Source organism: Nerophis lumbriciformis, linkage group LG18 (genome assembly GCF_033978685.3).
Source record: "Nerophis lumbriciformis linkage group LG18, RoL_Nlum_v2.1, whole genome shotgun sequence".
NCBI classification, from domain to species: domain Eukaryota; kingdom Metazoa; phylum Chordata; class Actinopteri; order Syngnathiformes; family Syngnathidae; genus Nerophis; species Nerophis lumbriciformis.
In genome coordinates this window covers 38,068,124-38,081,055 of record NC_084565.2, presented here as the reverse complement: position 1 = coordinate 38,081,055, position 12,932 = coordinate 38,068,124, and the positions used below count along the sequence as shown (strand labels likewise).

The window sequence follows — 12,932 nt, the reverse complement described above, 5'->3', positions numbered from 1 at the left end:
ATTGAACCACAAACATACATTTATAATTCACACAAAAGTCAAGGCACTTTCAACATCAAGGAAAGAAAACAAAAGCAAATACAGATAGAGTAATAATACTAAAAAAAAAAATAATAGCAATAAAATGTAAAAAAAAAATAAAAAATAAAAATAAAAAAAATATTTAATAAATAAATATATATATATATATATATATATACATATATATATATATATATATATATATATATATATATATACTAGAGATGCGCGGTTTGCAGACACAACCGCGGAGTCCGCGGATTATCCGCGGGTCGGGCGGTTGAAATAAAAAAAAATTAGATTTTATCCGCGGGTCGGGTCGGGCGGTTGAAATAAAAAAAAATTAGATTTTAAATAGATTCAGGCGGGTGGCAGATAAACCAATTCGGAAATATATATACATAGTTAAATGTTGTTACCCACATACGAAAAACGAGCAGGCACCTGCAGCATATGCCACAACAGAAGAAGAAAAAAAAAAGAAATGGCAACGCCGGCAGCAAACGTGGTACGCGACAAACTAAAAAAGGGAATATAAAGACCAGGGGAAAAAAAGGCCAGAAAAGTTCAGCGTGGACTCGTTTTTATGAGGTTGTAAATCAGGATGATAGTAATGCTGGCTACGTGATTTGCAAGAGCTGCGACGCTGTTTATGTCTACGACAGTCACAAAACCGGGACATCTAACATGGTGCATCACATTTGTGCAAAACCCCGAACCTCCACAAACACCCTGAGCATGAGCAGTTTCGTCCGCCGTGATCCCAGAAGAGTGCCACAGGATGTTAAAACAAGATAGAGCGCAGCTGCCTGCTCAGCGCAGCTCCCAGATGATTGCGCACTGGTGTGCGTCTGGGCCGTGACAGCGTGGCACGCATTGAATGTCTCTGCTCCATTGGATCAGTCTCCTTTCTTTAACAGGCAAAAGCTTTATAACCTCACTAATGCCTTGCATCGTCTATATTAGATATATAACAACGGGCGGGTGCGGGCGGGTGGGGTTTTGATTAAATGTTAATTCGGGTGGATGCGGATGGTTGACGACTTTTGTGATGCGGTTGCGGATGAAATAATTGCCTATCCGCGCATCTCTAATATATATATATATATATATATATATATATATATATATATATATATATATATATATATATATATATATATATATATATATAGATGAGACAAAAAGGGATACCTAAATCACTATAAATGTTTTAAACAAATATATCAATTTAAGGGCTTTTGTACTCTTAATCCTCCTCCAAGATTTGACTGATAATTGTACATTAATAACCAATTAGAAAATGTAGGCCTTACTTTGATAAATCGACATTTATGTAGAAAACATTTTGCCTGGAGCATAATACGGTTGACAAACATTTCTATGTTACAGTCATTTATACAAATACCAATCGTGATCTATTCTATGGAGAATGGGCACATCTCCACACCCTTGTTTCTCAGCCAATCTCTGATCTCTTCCCAAAACACATGTATATCGCAACTTATTGAATTGACATATTTATGATCAATCATAATAAATAGATCAATCCTAAACAGGTGGCTCCAGCGGGACTTATCCATCTTTGGAAAAATCTTGCTGACTAAAATGGATTTTCTTATCCAGACTTATCTACCCGGCTGGTTCCCTACTTACTACAACCAAGATTGTTAAAACTATTAATGATATCAACCTAAAATTGATTTGGAAAAATAAATGTCATCATATAAGAAAAGAAGATATGGTTAAAGATGTCGAAGAGGGTGGTTTAAAATATGATTGACTTTAAAGTCATGAATGGAGTCTTAAAGCTAAAATGGTTTAAAAAATTATCTTGCGAACTCGTGTTCAATATGGTAAATAATTCCAAATGTCTTTTTTTTTTTCATATTTTTTATTATTATTATTTATAATTTTTAATACTCTATCTGTATTTGCTTTTGTTTTCTTTCCTTGACATGTTTTGCTGATGTCGTGATTTGTTCAAGCTGATTGTTGGTTATGTTGAAAGTGCCTTGACTTTTGTGTGCATTAAAAATGTATGTTTGTTGTTCAATAAAAAAATAAAAAAATAAAAAAATAAGTTGGGGTATTTATAACTGTCAGGTGTTTTGAGAATCTAGTCTAAAAGTGTGCTAGTTAGCTTACTGATTACTGCCAGGAGATATAAAAAGTATGTATTCAAGTGTGTGGGTTAAACAGCCTGTAAAATGTGTATTTGACGTTTTCACTCCGACGCGGCAGGCGGCGCTAAACAGTCTTAAAATCGGCGTCATGGTCAACTACAAAAACGAAGAAGAATTGGGTGACGTATTATGTTGTGTAAAAAAGTGTAAGAACGCTTTCAGCTTCATTTTGTGCACGGATGGCGAATTAGAATGAATATATCTGTAGCAGATTAACTTGAGAAGAGCTCACTGATGAAACGGTGACGCTTACCGGTTGAAAAGGTAAAACAAACGCGCCCTAATTCTCATTGTATGGATGGTATTGGGCTGTAAAATGTGACGTGTCAGTCATTTTAATTTAGCAGCTAGCCTCTTCCACGTCACGCCGTCTTCAAAATGACAAAAGTCAACATTTCTCATTGTGTTGTCGCTACTGTACATTGGATGTATGTTGCCTTCACGGTCACTTGCATGATGACGTAAAAGTCAACGTTCCTCATTGTGTTGTTGCTACTGTACATTGGATGTATGTTGCCTTCACGGTCACTTGCATGATGACGTCAAAGTCAACGTTCCTCATTGTGTTGTTGCTACTGTACATTGGATGTATGTTGCCTTCACGGTCACTTGCATGATGACGTAAAAGTCAACATTCCTCATTGTGTTGCTGCTACTGTACATTGTCTGTATGTTGCATTCACTGTCACTTGCATTATGACGTAAAAGTCAACATTTATCGTTGTGCTGTTGCTACTTTCTATGCATGTTGCATTCACTGCCCACTTGCATGATGACGTAAAAGTCAGCATTTCTCATTGTGATGTTGCTACAGTGGCCGTATGTTGCATTCACTGCCACTTGCAAGATTACGTAAAAGTCAACATTCGTCATTGTGTTGCTGCTACCGTACATTGTCTGTATGTTGCATTCACTGTCACTTGCATTATGACGTAAAAGTCAACATTTATCGTTGTGCTGTTGCTACTTTCTATGCATGTTGCATTCACTGCCCACTTGCATGATGACGTAAAAGTCAACATTTCTCATTGTGGTGTTGCTACAGTGGCCGTATGTTGCATTCACGGACGTAAAAGTCAACATTCCTCATTGTGTTGCTGCTACTGTACATTGGCTGTATGCTGCATTCACTGTCACTTTCATTATGACGTAAAAGTCAACATTTATCGTTGTACTGTTGCTACTTTCTATTTATGTTGCATTCACTGTCACTTTCATTATGACGTAAAAGTCAACATTTATCGTTGTGCTGTTGCTACTTTCTATGTATGTTGCATTTACTGTCATGTGCATGATGACGTAAAAGTCAACATTTCTTATTGTGTTGTTGCTACAATGGCCGTATGTTGCATTCACTGTCACTTGCAAGATGACGTAAAAGTCAACATTTCTTATTGTGGTGTTGCTACATTGGACATATCTCGTGTTGTTGCTACTTTCTATGTATGTTGCATTCACTGTCACTTGCATGATGACGTAAAAGTCAACATTCCTCATTGTGTTGCTGCTACTGTACATTGTCTGTATGTTGCATTCACTGTCACTTGCATTATGACGTAAAAGTCAACATTTATCGTTGTGCTGTTGCTACTTTCTATGCATGTTGCATTCACTGCCCACTTGCATGATGACGTAAAAGTCAGCATTTCTCATTGTGATGTTGCTACAGTGGCCGTATGTTGCATTCACTGCCACTTGCAAGATGACGTAAAAGTCAACGTTCCTCATTGTGTTGCTGCTACTGTACATTGGCTGTATGTTGCATTCACTGTCAATTGTATTATGACGTAAAAGTCAACATTTATCGTTGTGCTGTTGCTACTTTCTATGCATGTTGCATTCAATGCCCACTTGCATGACGACGTAAAAGTCAACATTTCTCATTGTGGTGTTGCTAGCTTGGCCGTATGTTGCATTCACTGTCACTTGCAAGATTACGTAAAAGTCAACATTCCTCATTGTGTTGCTGCTACTGTACATTGGCTGTATGTTGCCTTCACTGTCACTTGCATTATGACGTCAAAGTCAACATTTATCGTTGTGCTGTTGCTACTTTTCTATGCATGTTGCATTCACTGCCCACTTGCATGATGACGTAAAAGTCAACATTCCTCATTGTGTTGCTGCTACTGTACATTGGCTGTATGTTGCATTCACTGTCACTTGCATTATGACGTCAAAGTCAACATTTATCGTTGTGCTGTTGCTACTTTCTATGCATGTTGCATTCACTGCCCACTTGCATGATGACGTAAAAGTCAACATTTCTCATTGTGGTGTTGCTACAGTGGCCGTATGTTGCATTCACGGACGTAAAAGTCAACATTCCTCATTGTGTTGCTGCTACTGTACATTGGCTGTATGTTGCATTCACTGTCACTTGCATTATGACGTAAAAGTCAACATTTATCGTTGTACTGTTGCTACTTTCTATGTATGTTGCATTCACTGTCACTTTCATTATGACGTAAAAGTCAACATTTATCGTTGTGCTGTTGCTACTTTCTATGTATGTTGCATTTACTGTCATGTGCATGATGATGTAAAAGTCAACATTTCTTATTGTGGTGTTGCTACATTGGGCATATCTTGTGTTGTTGCTACTTTCTATGTATGTTGCATTCACTGTCACTTGCAAGATGACGTAAAAGTCAACATTTCTTATTGTGGTGTTGCTACATTGGGCATATCTTGTGTTGTTGCTACTTTCTATGTATGTTGCATTCATGTCACTTGCAAGATGACGTAAAAGTCAACATTTCTTATTATTGTGGTGTTGCTACATTGGGCATATCTTGTGTTGTTGCTACTTTCTATGTATGTTGCATTCACTGTCACTTGCAAGATTACGTAAAAGTCAACATTTCTTATTGTGGTGTTGCTACATTGGGCATATCTTGTGTTGTTGCTACATTCTATAATACACCATAATACACCTGCTGTGATCCTGTTTTTATGTTTTTATTAATTCTATTTTAATTATTTTTTATCGTGTTCTGTTTGTGTTGTGTTGTGTTTGCTCGGTACTCGTTTTATCTTTCAACCTGTTCATTGTACAGCACTTTGGCTACCCCTGTGGTAAATTTTAAATGTGCTTTATAAATAAAGTTGATTTGATTGATTCTATGTATGTTGCATTCACTGTCACTTGCAAGATGACGTAAAAGTCAACATTTGTCATTGTGGTGTTGCTACTTGGACTTATGTTGCATTTACTGTCACGTGCATGATGACGTGAAAGTCAGCATTTCTCATTGTGGTGTTGCTACATTGGACGTATATCTTGTGTTGTTGCTACTTTCCATGTATGTTGCATTCACTGTCACTTTCTATGTACCGGTATGTTGCATTCACTGTCACTTGCATGATGACATTAAAGTCAACATTTCTCATTGTGTTGTTGCCACTTTCTATGTATGTTGCATTCACTGTCACTTGCATGATGACGTAAAAGTCAACATTTGTCATTGTGTTGTTGCTACTTTCCATGTATGTTGCATTCACTGTCACTTGCATGATGACGTAAAAGTCAACATTTGTCATTGTGTTGTTGCTACTTTCCATGTATGTTGCATTCACTGTCACTTGCATGATGACATAAAAGTCAAAATTTCTCATTGTGTTGTTGCTACTTTCCATGTATGTTGCATTCACTGTCACTTGCATGATGACATGAAAGTCAACATTTCTCATTGTGTTGTTGCTACTTTCTATGTATGTTGCATTCACTGTCACTTGCATGATGACATAAAAGTCAACATTTCTCATTGTGTTGTTGCTACCTTCTATGTATGTTGCATTCACTGTCACTTGCAAGATTACGTAAAAGTCCAAATTTTTCATTGCGTTGTTGCTACATTGGCCGTATGTTGCATTCACTGTCCCGTGCATGACAACGTGTCCGTGTTCTAGGTGGACTGAACATGATGAACATGACTTCGAGAAGCAAGAAGAGAGTCCTGCTGCCCAGTAGACCGTCCCCGCCCACCGTGGACCACATCCTGGAGGACATCCGGGCAGCTGCTCCCAGCGACCCGGTCTTCAGCATCCTGGAGCAGCCTAATGGTTCTGATCCACTTCATGCGTTGACATTGTCCGGTCGTGTGCTTCATGGACTGTTGTGCTGTGTCCTCAGCGTCTTCCAGTCCCGACGGAGACGTGGAGCGGACCTTCCAGCAGTGTCGGCGCCATGTGGTTGTCAACCAGCAGCTGCACGATGCTCAGGTCCAGTTGAAGCGTCAGAGGGATGAGCTCCGAGCGGCCGGGGAGCGTCTGGACCGGGATGTGTCGGAGGTCAAAAGCGGACTTCTCTGACCTGGACTATCTCCAGAGACAAAGACTGACCCATGAATCTAGCAGCCAGACCTTTGCTGTTAGACATTTAAACCACACAAGGACTTCCACTGGGAATGCACAATCAGCGGTAATGCATTATAAAATGGGAGCCTTTAACCTTCTCTTTTTAGGACTCCTGGTATTTCTTGAGTTTTCTCACACGTTTGTGTTCAGTTTTTTCTGTTGTCAAGTTTGACACTCTTCTTAGGGATGTCAATAAATGCCTCACAGCTTCTGTACAACAAGCGTTCACCCTGTTAACTAATGTTTTGTCTACAGCAGGAGTGTCAAACACCTTTTTATTGAGGGCCACTTTAATTGATGTATCAGACTGCAGTAAATGATGTGGCAGATTACATGAATGATATGGTTGGCCAATTTAATTGATGTGACGGACCACATGGAATGACATTGCGGACCACATAAAGTGATGTGGCAGACTATGAATGACATGGCGGGCCACCTTAAAAGACATGACGGACCACGTGAATGATGGGCCACATTAAAAGATATGATGGACCACAAAAAATGATGTGGTAGACCACGTGAATGATATGGCAGGCCTCCTTAAAAGTCGTGACGCACCATGTGAATGATATGGTGGGCCACATTAAAAGATGTGACGGACCACAAAAAATGTGGCTGACCACATGGAATGACATTGCGGACCACATAAAGTGATGTGGCAGACTATGAATGACATGGTGGGCCACATTAAAAGACATTAGGGACCACGTTAAATGACATGTCGGACCACGTGAATGACGTGGCGTACTACATGAATGAAATGGCGAGCCACATTAAAAGATGTGATGACCACAAAAAATTATGTGGCAGACCACGTGAATGATATGGCAGGCCTCTTTAAATGTCGTGACGGACCACGTTACATGACTTGGCGGACCACATACAATGATGTGGTAAACCACGTGAATGACATGGCAGGCCACAATAAAAGTCATGACGGACCACATAAAATGAGGTGGCAGACCACGTGTATGACATGGCGGCCCACATTGAAAGATGTGACGACCACTTCAAAAGATGTGACGGACCACATAAAATGAGGTGGCAGACCACGTGTATGACATGGCGGCCCACATTGAAAGATGTGACGACCACTTCAAAAGACGTGAAGGACCACAAAAAATGTGGCAGACCACATGAATGACGTGGCGGACCACATGGAATGACATTGCGGACCACATAAAGTGATGTGGCAGACTATGAATGACATGGTGGGCCACCTTAAAAGACATTATGGACCACATTAAATGACATGTCGGACCACGTGAATGACGTGGCGGACTACATGAATGAAATGGCGAGCCACATTAAAAGATGTGATGGACCACAAAAAATGATGTGGCAGACCACGTGAATGATATGGCAGGCCTCTTTAAAAGTCGTGACGCACCAAGTGAATGACATGGTGGGCCACCTTAAAAGACGTGACGGACCACAAAAAATGTGGCAGACCACATGAATTACATTGTATGTGTCGGACCACATACCATGATGTGACGGACCACATGAATGACATGGCAGGCCACAATAAAAGTCATGACGGACCACATAAAATGAAGTGGTAGACCACGTGTATGACATGGCGGCCCACATTGAAAGACGTGACGACCACGTCAAAAGATGTGACTGACCACATAAAATGATGTGGCGGACCAAATTGAATGAAATGGCAGGCCATATTAAAAGACGTGAAGGACCACAAAAAATATGGCAGACCACGTGAATGACGTGGCTGACCACATGGAATGACATTGCTAACCACATAAAGTGATGTGGCAGACTATGAATGATATGGCGGGCCACATTAAAAGACACTACGGACCACATGAATGATGTGGCGGACTACATGAATGAAATGGCGATTAAAAGATGTGATGGACCACAAAAAATGATGTGGCAGACCACGTGAATGATATGGCAGGCCTCTTTAAAAGTCGTGACGCACCATGTGAATGACATGGTGGGCCACCTTAAAAGACGTGACGGACCACAAAAAATGTGGCAGAACACATGAATTACATTGTATGTGACGGACCACATACAATGATGTGGCAGACAACGTGAATTACATGGCGGACCACATTAAATGATGTGGCGGACCACGTGAATGACATGGCAGGCCACAATAAAAGTCATGACGGACCACATAAAATGAGGTGGCAGACCACGTGTATGACATGGCGGCCCACATTGAAAGACGTGACGACCCCTTTAAAAGACGTGACGGACCACATAAAATGATGTGGCGGACCACATTGAATGAAATGGCAGGCCATTATAAAAGACGTGAAGGACCACAAAAAATGTGGCAGACCACGTGAATGACGTGGCGTACCACGTTGAATGATGTGGGTGACCACATGGAATGACATTGCGGACCACATAAAATGATGTGGCAGACTATGAATGACATGGTGGGCCACCTTAAAAGCCATTAGGGACCACATTAAATGACATGTCGGACCACGTGAATGACGTGGCGGACCACGTGAATGACGTGGCAGACCACGTGAATGAAATGGCGAGCCACATTAAAAGATGTGATGGACCACGTTACATGACTTGACGGACCACATACAATGATGTGGTAAACCATGTGAATTACATGGCGGACCACGTGAATGACATGGCAGGCCACAATAAAAGTCATGACGGACCACATAAAATGAGGTGGCAGACCACGTGTATGACATGGTGGCCAACATTGAAAGACGTGACGACCACTTCAAAAGATGTGACGGACCACATAAAATGTACTCAGTGGCCTAGTGGTTAGAGTGTCCGCCCTGAGATCGGTAGGTTGTGGGTTCAAACCCCGGCCGAGTCATACCAAAGACTATAAAAATGGGACCCATTACCTCCCTGCTTGGCACTCAGTATCAAGGGTTGGAATTGGGGGTTAAATCACCAAAAATGATTCCCGGGCGCGGCCACTGCTGCTGCCCACTGCTCCCCTCACCTCCCAGGGGGTGATCAAGGGTGATGGGTCAAATGCAGAGAATAATTTCGCCACACCTAGTGTGTGTGTGACAATCATTGGTACTTTAACTTTAACTTTAACTTTTAAAATGATGTGGCAGACCACATTGAATGAAATGGCAGGCCATATTAAAAGACGTGAAGGACCACAAAAAATGTGGAAGACCACGTGAATGACGTGGCGGACCACATGGAATGACATTGCGGACCACATAAAGTGATGTGGCAGACTATGAATGACATGGTGGGCCACCTTAAAAGACATTATGGACCACATTAAATGACATGTCGGACCACGTGAATGACGTGGCGGACTACATGAATGAAATGGCGAGCCACATTAAAAGATGTGATGGACCACAAAAAATGATGTGGCAGACCACGTGAATGATATGGCAGGCCTCTTTAAAAGTCGTGACGCACCAAGTGAATGATATGGTGGGCCACCTTAAAAGACGTGACGGACCACAAAAAATGTGGCAGACCACATGAATTACATTGTATGTGTCGGACCACATACCATGATGTGACGGACCACATGAATGACATGGCAGGCCACAATAAAAGTCATGACGGACCACATAAAATGAAGTGGTAGACCACGTGTATGACATGGCGGCCCACATTGAAAGACGTGACGACCACTTCAAAAGATGTGACTGACCACATAAAATGATGTGGCGGACCACATTGAATGAAATGGCAGGCCATATTAAAAGACGTGAAGGACCACAAAAAATATGGCAGACCACGTGAATGACGTGGCTGACCACATGGAATGACATTGCTAACCACATAAAGTGATGTGGCAGACTATGAATGATATGGCGGGCCACCTTAAAAGACACTACGGACCACATGAATGACGTGGCGGACTACATGAATGAAATGGCGGGCCACATTAAAAGATGTGATGGACCACAAAAAATGATGTGGCAGACCACGTGAATGAGATGGCAGGCCTCTTTAAAAGTCGTGACGCACCATGTGAATGACATGGTGGGCCACATTAAAAGACGTGACGGACCACAAAAAATGTGGCAGACCACATGAATTACATTGTATGTGACGAACCACATGCAATGATGTGGCAGACCACGTGAATTACATGGCGGACCACATTAAATGATGTGACGGACCACGTGAATGACATGGCAGGCCACAATTAAAGTCATGACGGACCACATAAAATGAGGTGGCAGACCACGTGTATGACATGGCGGCCCACATTGAAAGACGTGACGACCACTTTAAAAGACGTGACGGACCACTTAAAATGATGTGGCAGACCACATTGAATGAAATGGCAGGCCATATTAAAAGACGTGACGGACCACAAAAAATGTGGCAGACCACGTGAATGACGTGGCGGACCACACGAATGACATGGCGGGCCACAATAAAAGGCGTTACTGACCACATAAAATGACGTGACGGACTACATACAATGATGTGGCAGACCACGTGAATGATACGGTGGGCCACATTTAAATGACATGACGGATCACGTGAATGATATGGTAGGCCATCTGTAAAAGTCGTGACGGACCACGTGAATGATATGGTGGTCCACTTTAAAAGACGTGACGGACCACAAAAAATGTGGCAGACCACATAAATGATGTGGCAGACCACATGAATGACATGACGGACCACATAAAATGATGTGGCAGACAACATAAAATGAAGTGGCACATTGAATAACACGGCGGGCCACATTAAAAGACGTGACGGACCATATGAAGTGATGTGGCAGACCACAAGAATGACATGGCGGGCCACTTTAAAAGACGTGACGGACCACAAAAAATGTGGCAGACCACGTAAATGATGTGGCGGACCACGTAGAATGACGTGACGGACCACATACAATGATGTGGCAGACCACGTGAATGACATGACGGACCACATAAAATGATGTGACGGACCACATAAAATGATGTGGCGGACAACATAAAATGAAGTGGCACATTGAATAACATGGCGGGCCACTTAAAAGACGTGACGGACCATATGAAGTGATGTGGCAGACCACAAGAATGACATGGCACGCCACTTTAAAAGACGTGACGGACCACATGAATGACATGGCAGGCCACTTTAAATTTCGTGACGGACCACGTTACATGACTTGACGGACCACATAAAATGATGTGGCGGACAACAAAATGGAGTGACAGACCACATTGAATGATATGGCGGGCCACTTTAAAAGTCGTGACGGACCACATAAAATGATGTGCCGGACAACATAAAATGAAGTAGCAGACCACATTGAATGACATGGCGGGCAACTTTAAAAGACTTGACGGGCCACTTTAAAAGACGTGACGGGCCAAATGAAGTGATGCGGCAGACCACGTGAATGACATGGCAGGCCACAATAAAAGTCATGACGGACCACATAAAATGATGTGGCGGACCACGTGTATGACATGGCGGTCCATATTAAAAAAAGTGACGGACCACGTAAAATGAAGTGGCAGACCACATTGAATGAAATGGAAAGCCATTCTAAAAGACGTGACAGACCACAAAAAATGTGGCAGACCACATTGAATGATGTGGCGGGCCACAATAAAAGACGTGACTGACCACATAAAATGACGTGACGGACTACATAAAATGATGTGGCAGACCACGTGAATGACGTGGCGGACCATATGAAGTGATGCGGCAGACCACATGAATGACATGGCAGGCCAAGTTAAAAGTCATGACGGGACCACATAAAATGATGTGGCAGACCACGTGTATGACATGGCGGCCCACATTGAAAGACGTGACGACCAATTTAAAAGACGTGACGGACCACATTGCATGATGTGGCAGACCACATTGAATGAAATGGCAGGCCACATAAATGATGTGGCAGACCAGTGAATGACATGGTTGGCCACTTGAAAGACGTGACAACAACATTAAATGACGTGACGGACCACAAAATGATGTGGCAGACCACGTGAATGACAGATTAAATGATGTGACGGACTACATAAAATGACGTTGCAGTCCATATTGAATGAAATGTCGGGCCAATGTAAAAAATGTGATGCACCACATTCATGACGGATCACATAAAATGATGTGGCAGGCCACTTTAAATGACGCGACGACCACATAAAATTACATTGCAGTCCACGTTGAATAAAATGGCGGGCCACAGTAAAAAAACGTGATGGACCACGTTAAATGACGTGACTGACCACATAAAATGACGTGACGGACTACATACAATGATGTGGCAGGCCACATGAATGACATGACGGACCATATGAAGTGATGCGGCAGACCACGTGAATGACATGGCAGGCCAAGTTAAAAGTCATGACGGGACCACATAAAATGATGTGGCAGACCACGTGTATGACATGGCGGCCCACA

General features: G+C 42.2%; 1 protein-coding gene across 1 annotated transcript; it reads left to right on the top strand.

Moving 5' to 3' along the window:
* Nucleotides 1–2,323: 2,323 nt before the first annotated feature.
* Nucleotides 2,324–6,787, top strand: lg18h19orf25 (linkage group 18 C19orf25 homolog). Its single transcript, XM_061978620.2, has 3 exons — nt 2,324–2,471; nt 6,120–6,272; nt 6,343–6,787. Exons 2-3 carry the CDS (start codon nt 6,131–6,133, stop codon nt 6,519–6,521), a joined length of 321 nt encoding a protein of 106 aa, XP_061834604.2. The 5' UTR covers nt 2,324–2,471; nt 6,120–6,130; the 3' UTR covers nt 6,522–6,787.
* The last annotated feature ends 6,145 nt before the right edge of the window (nt 6,788–12,932 follow it).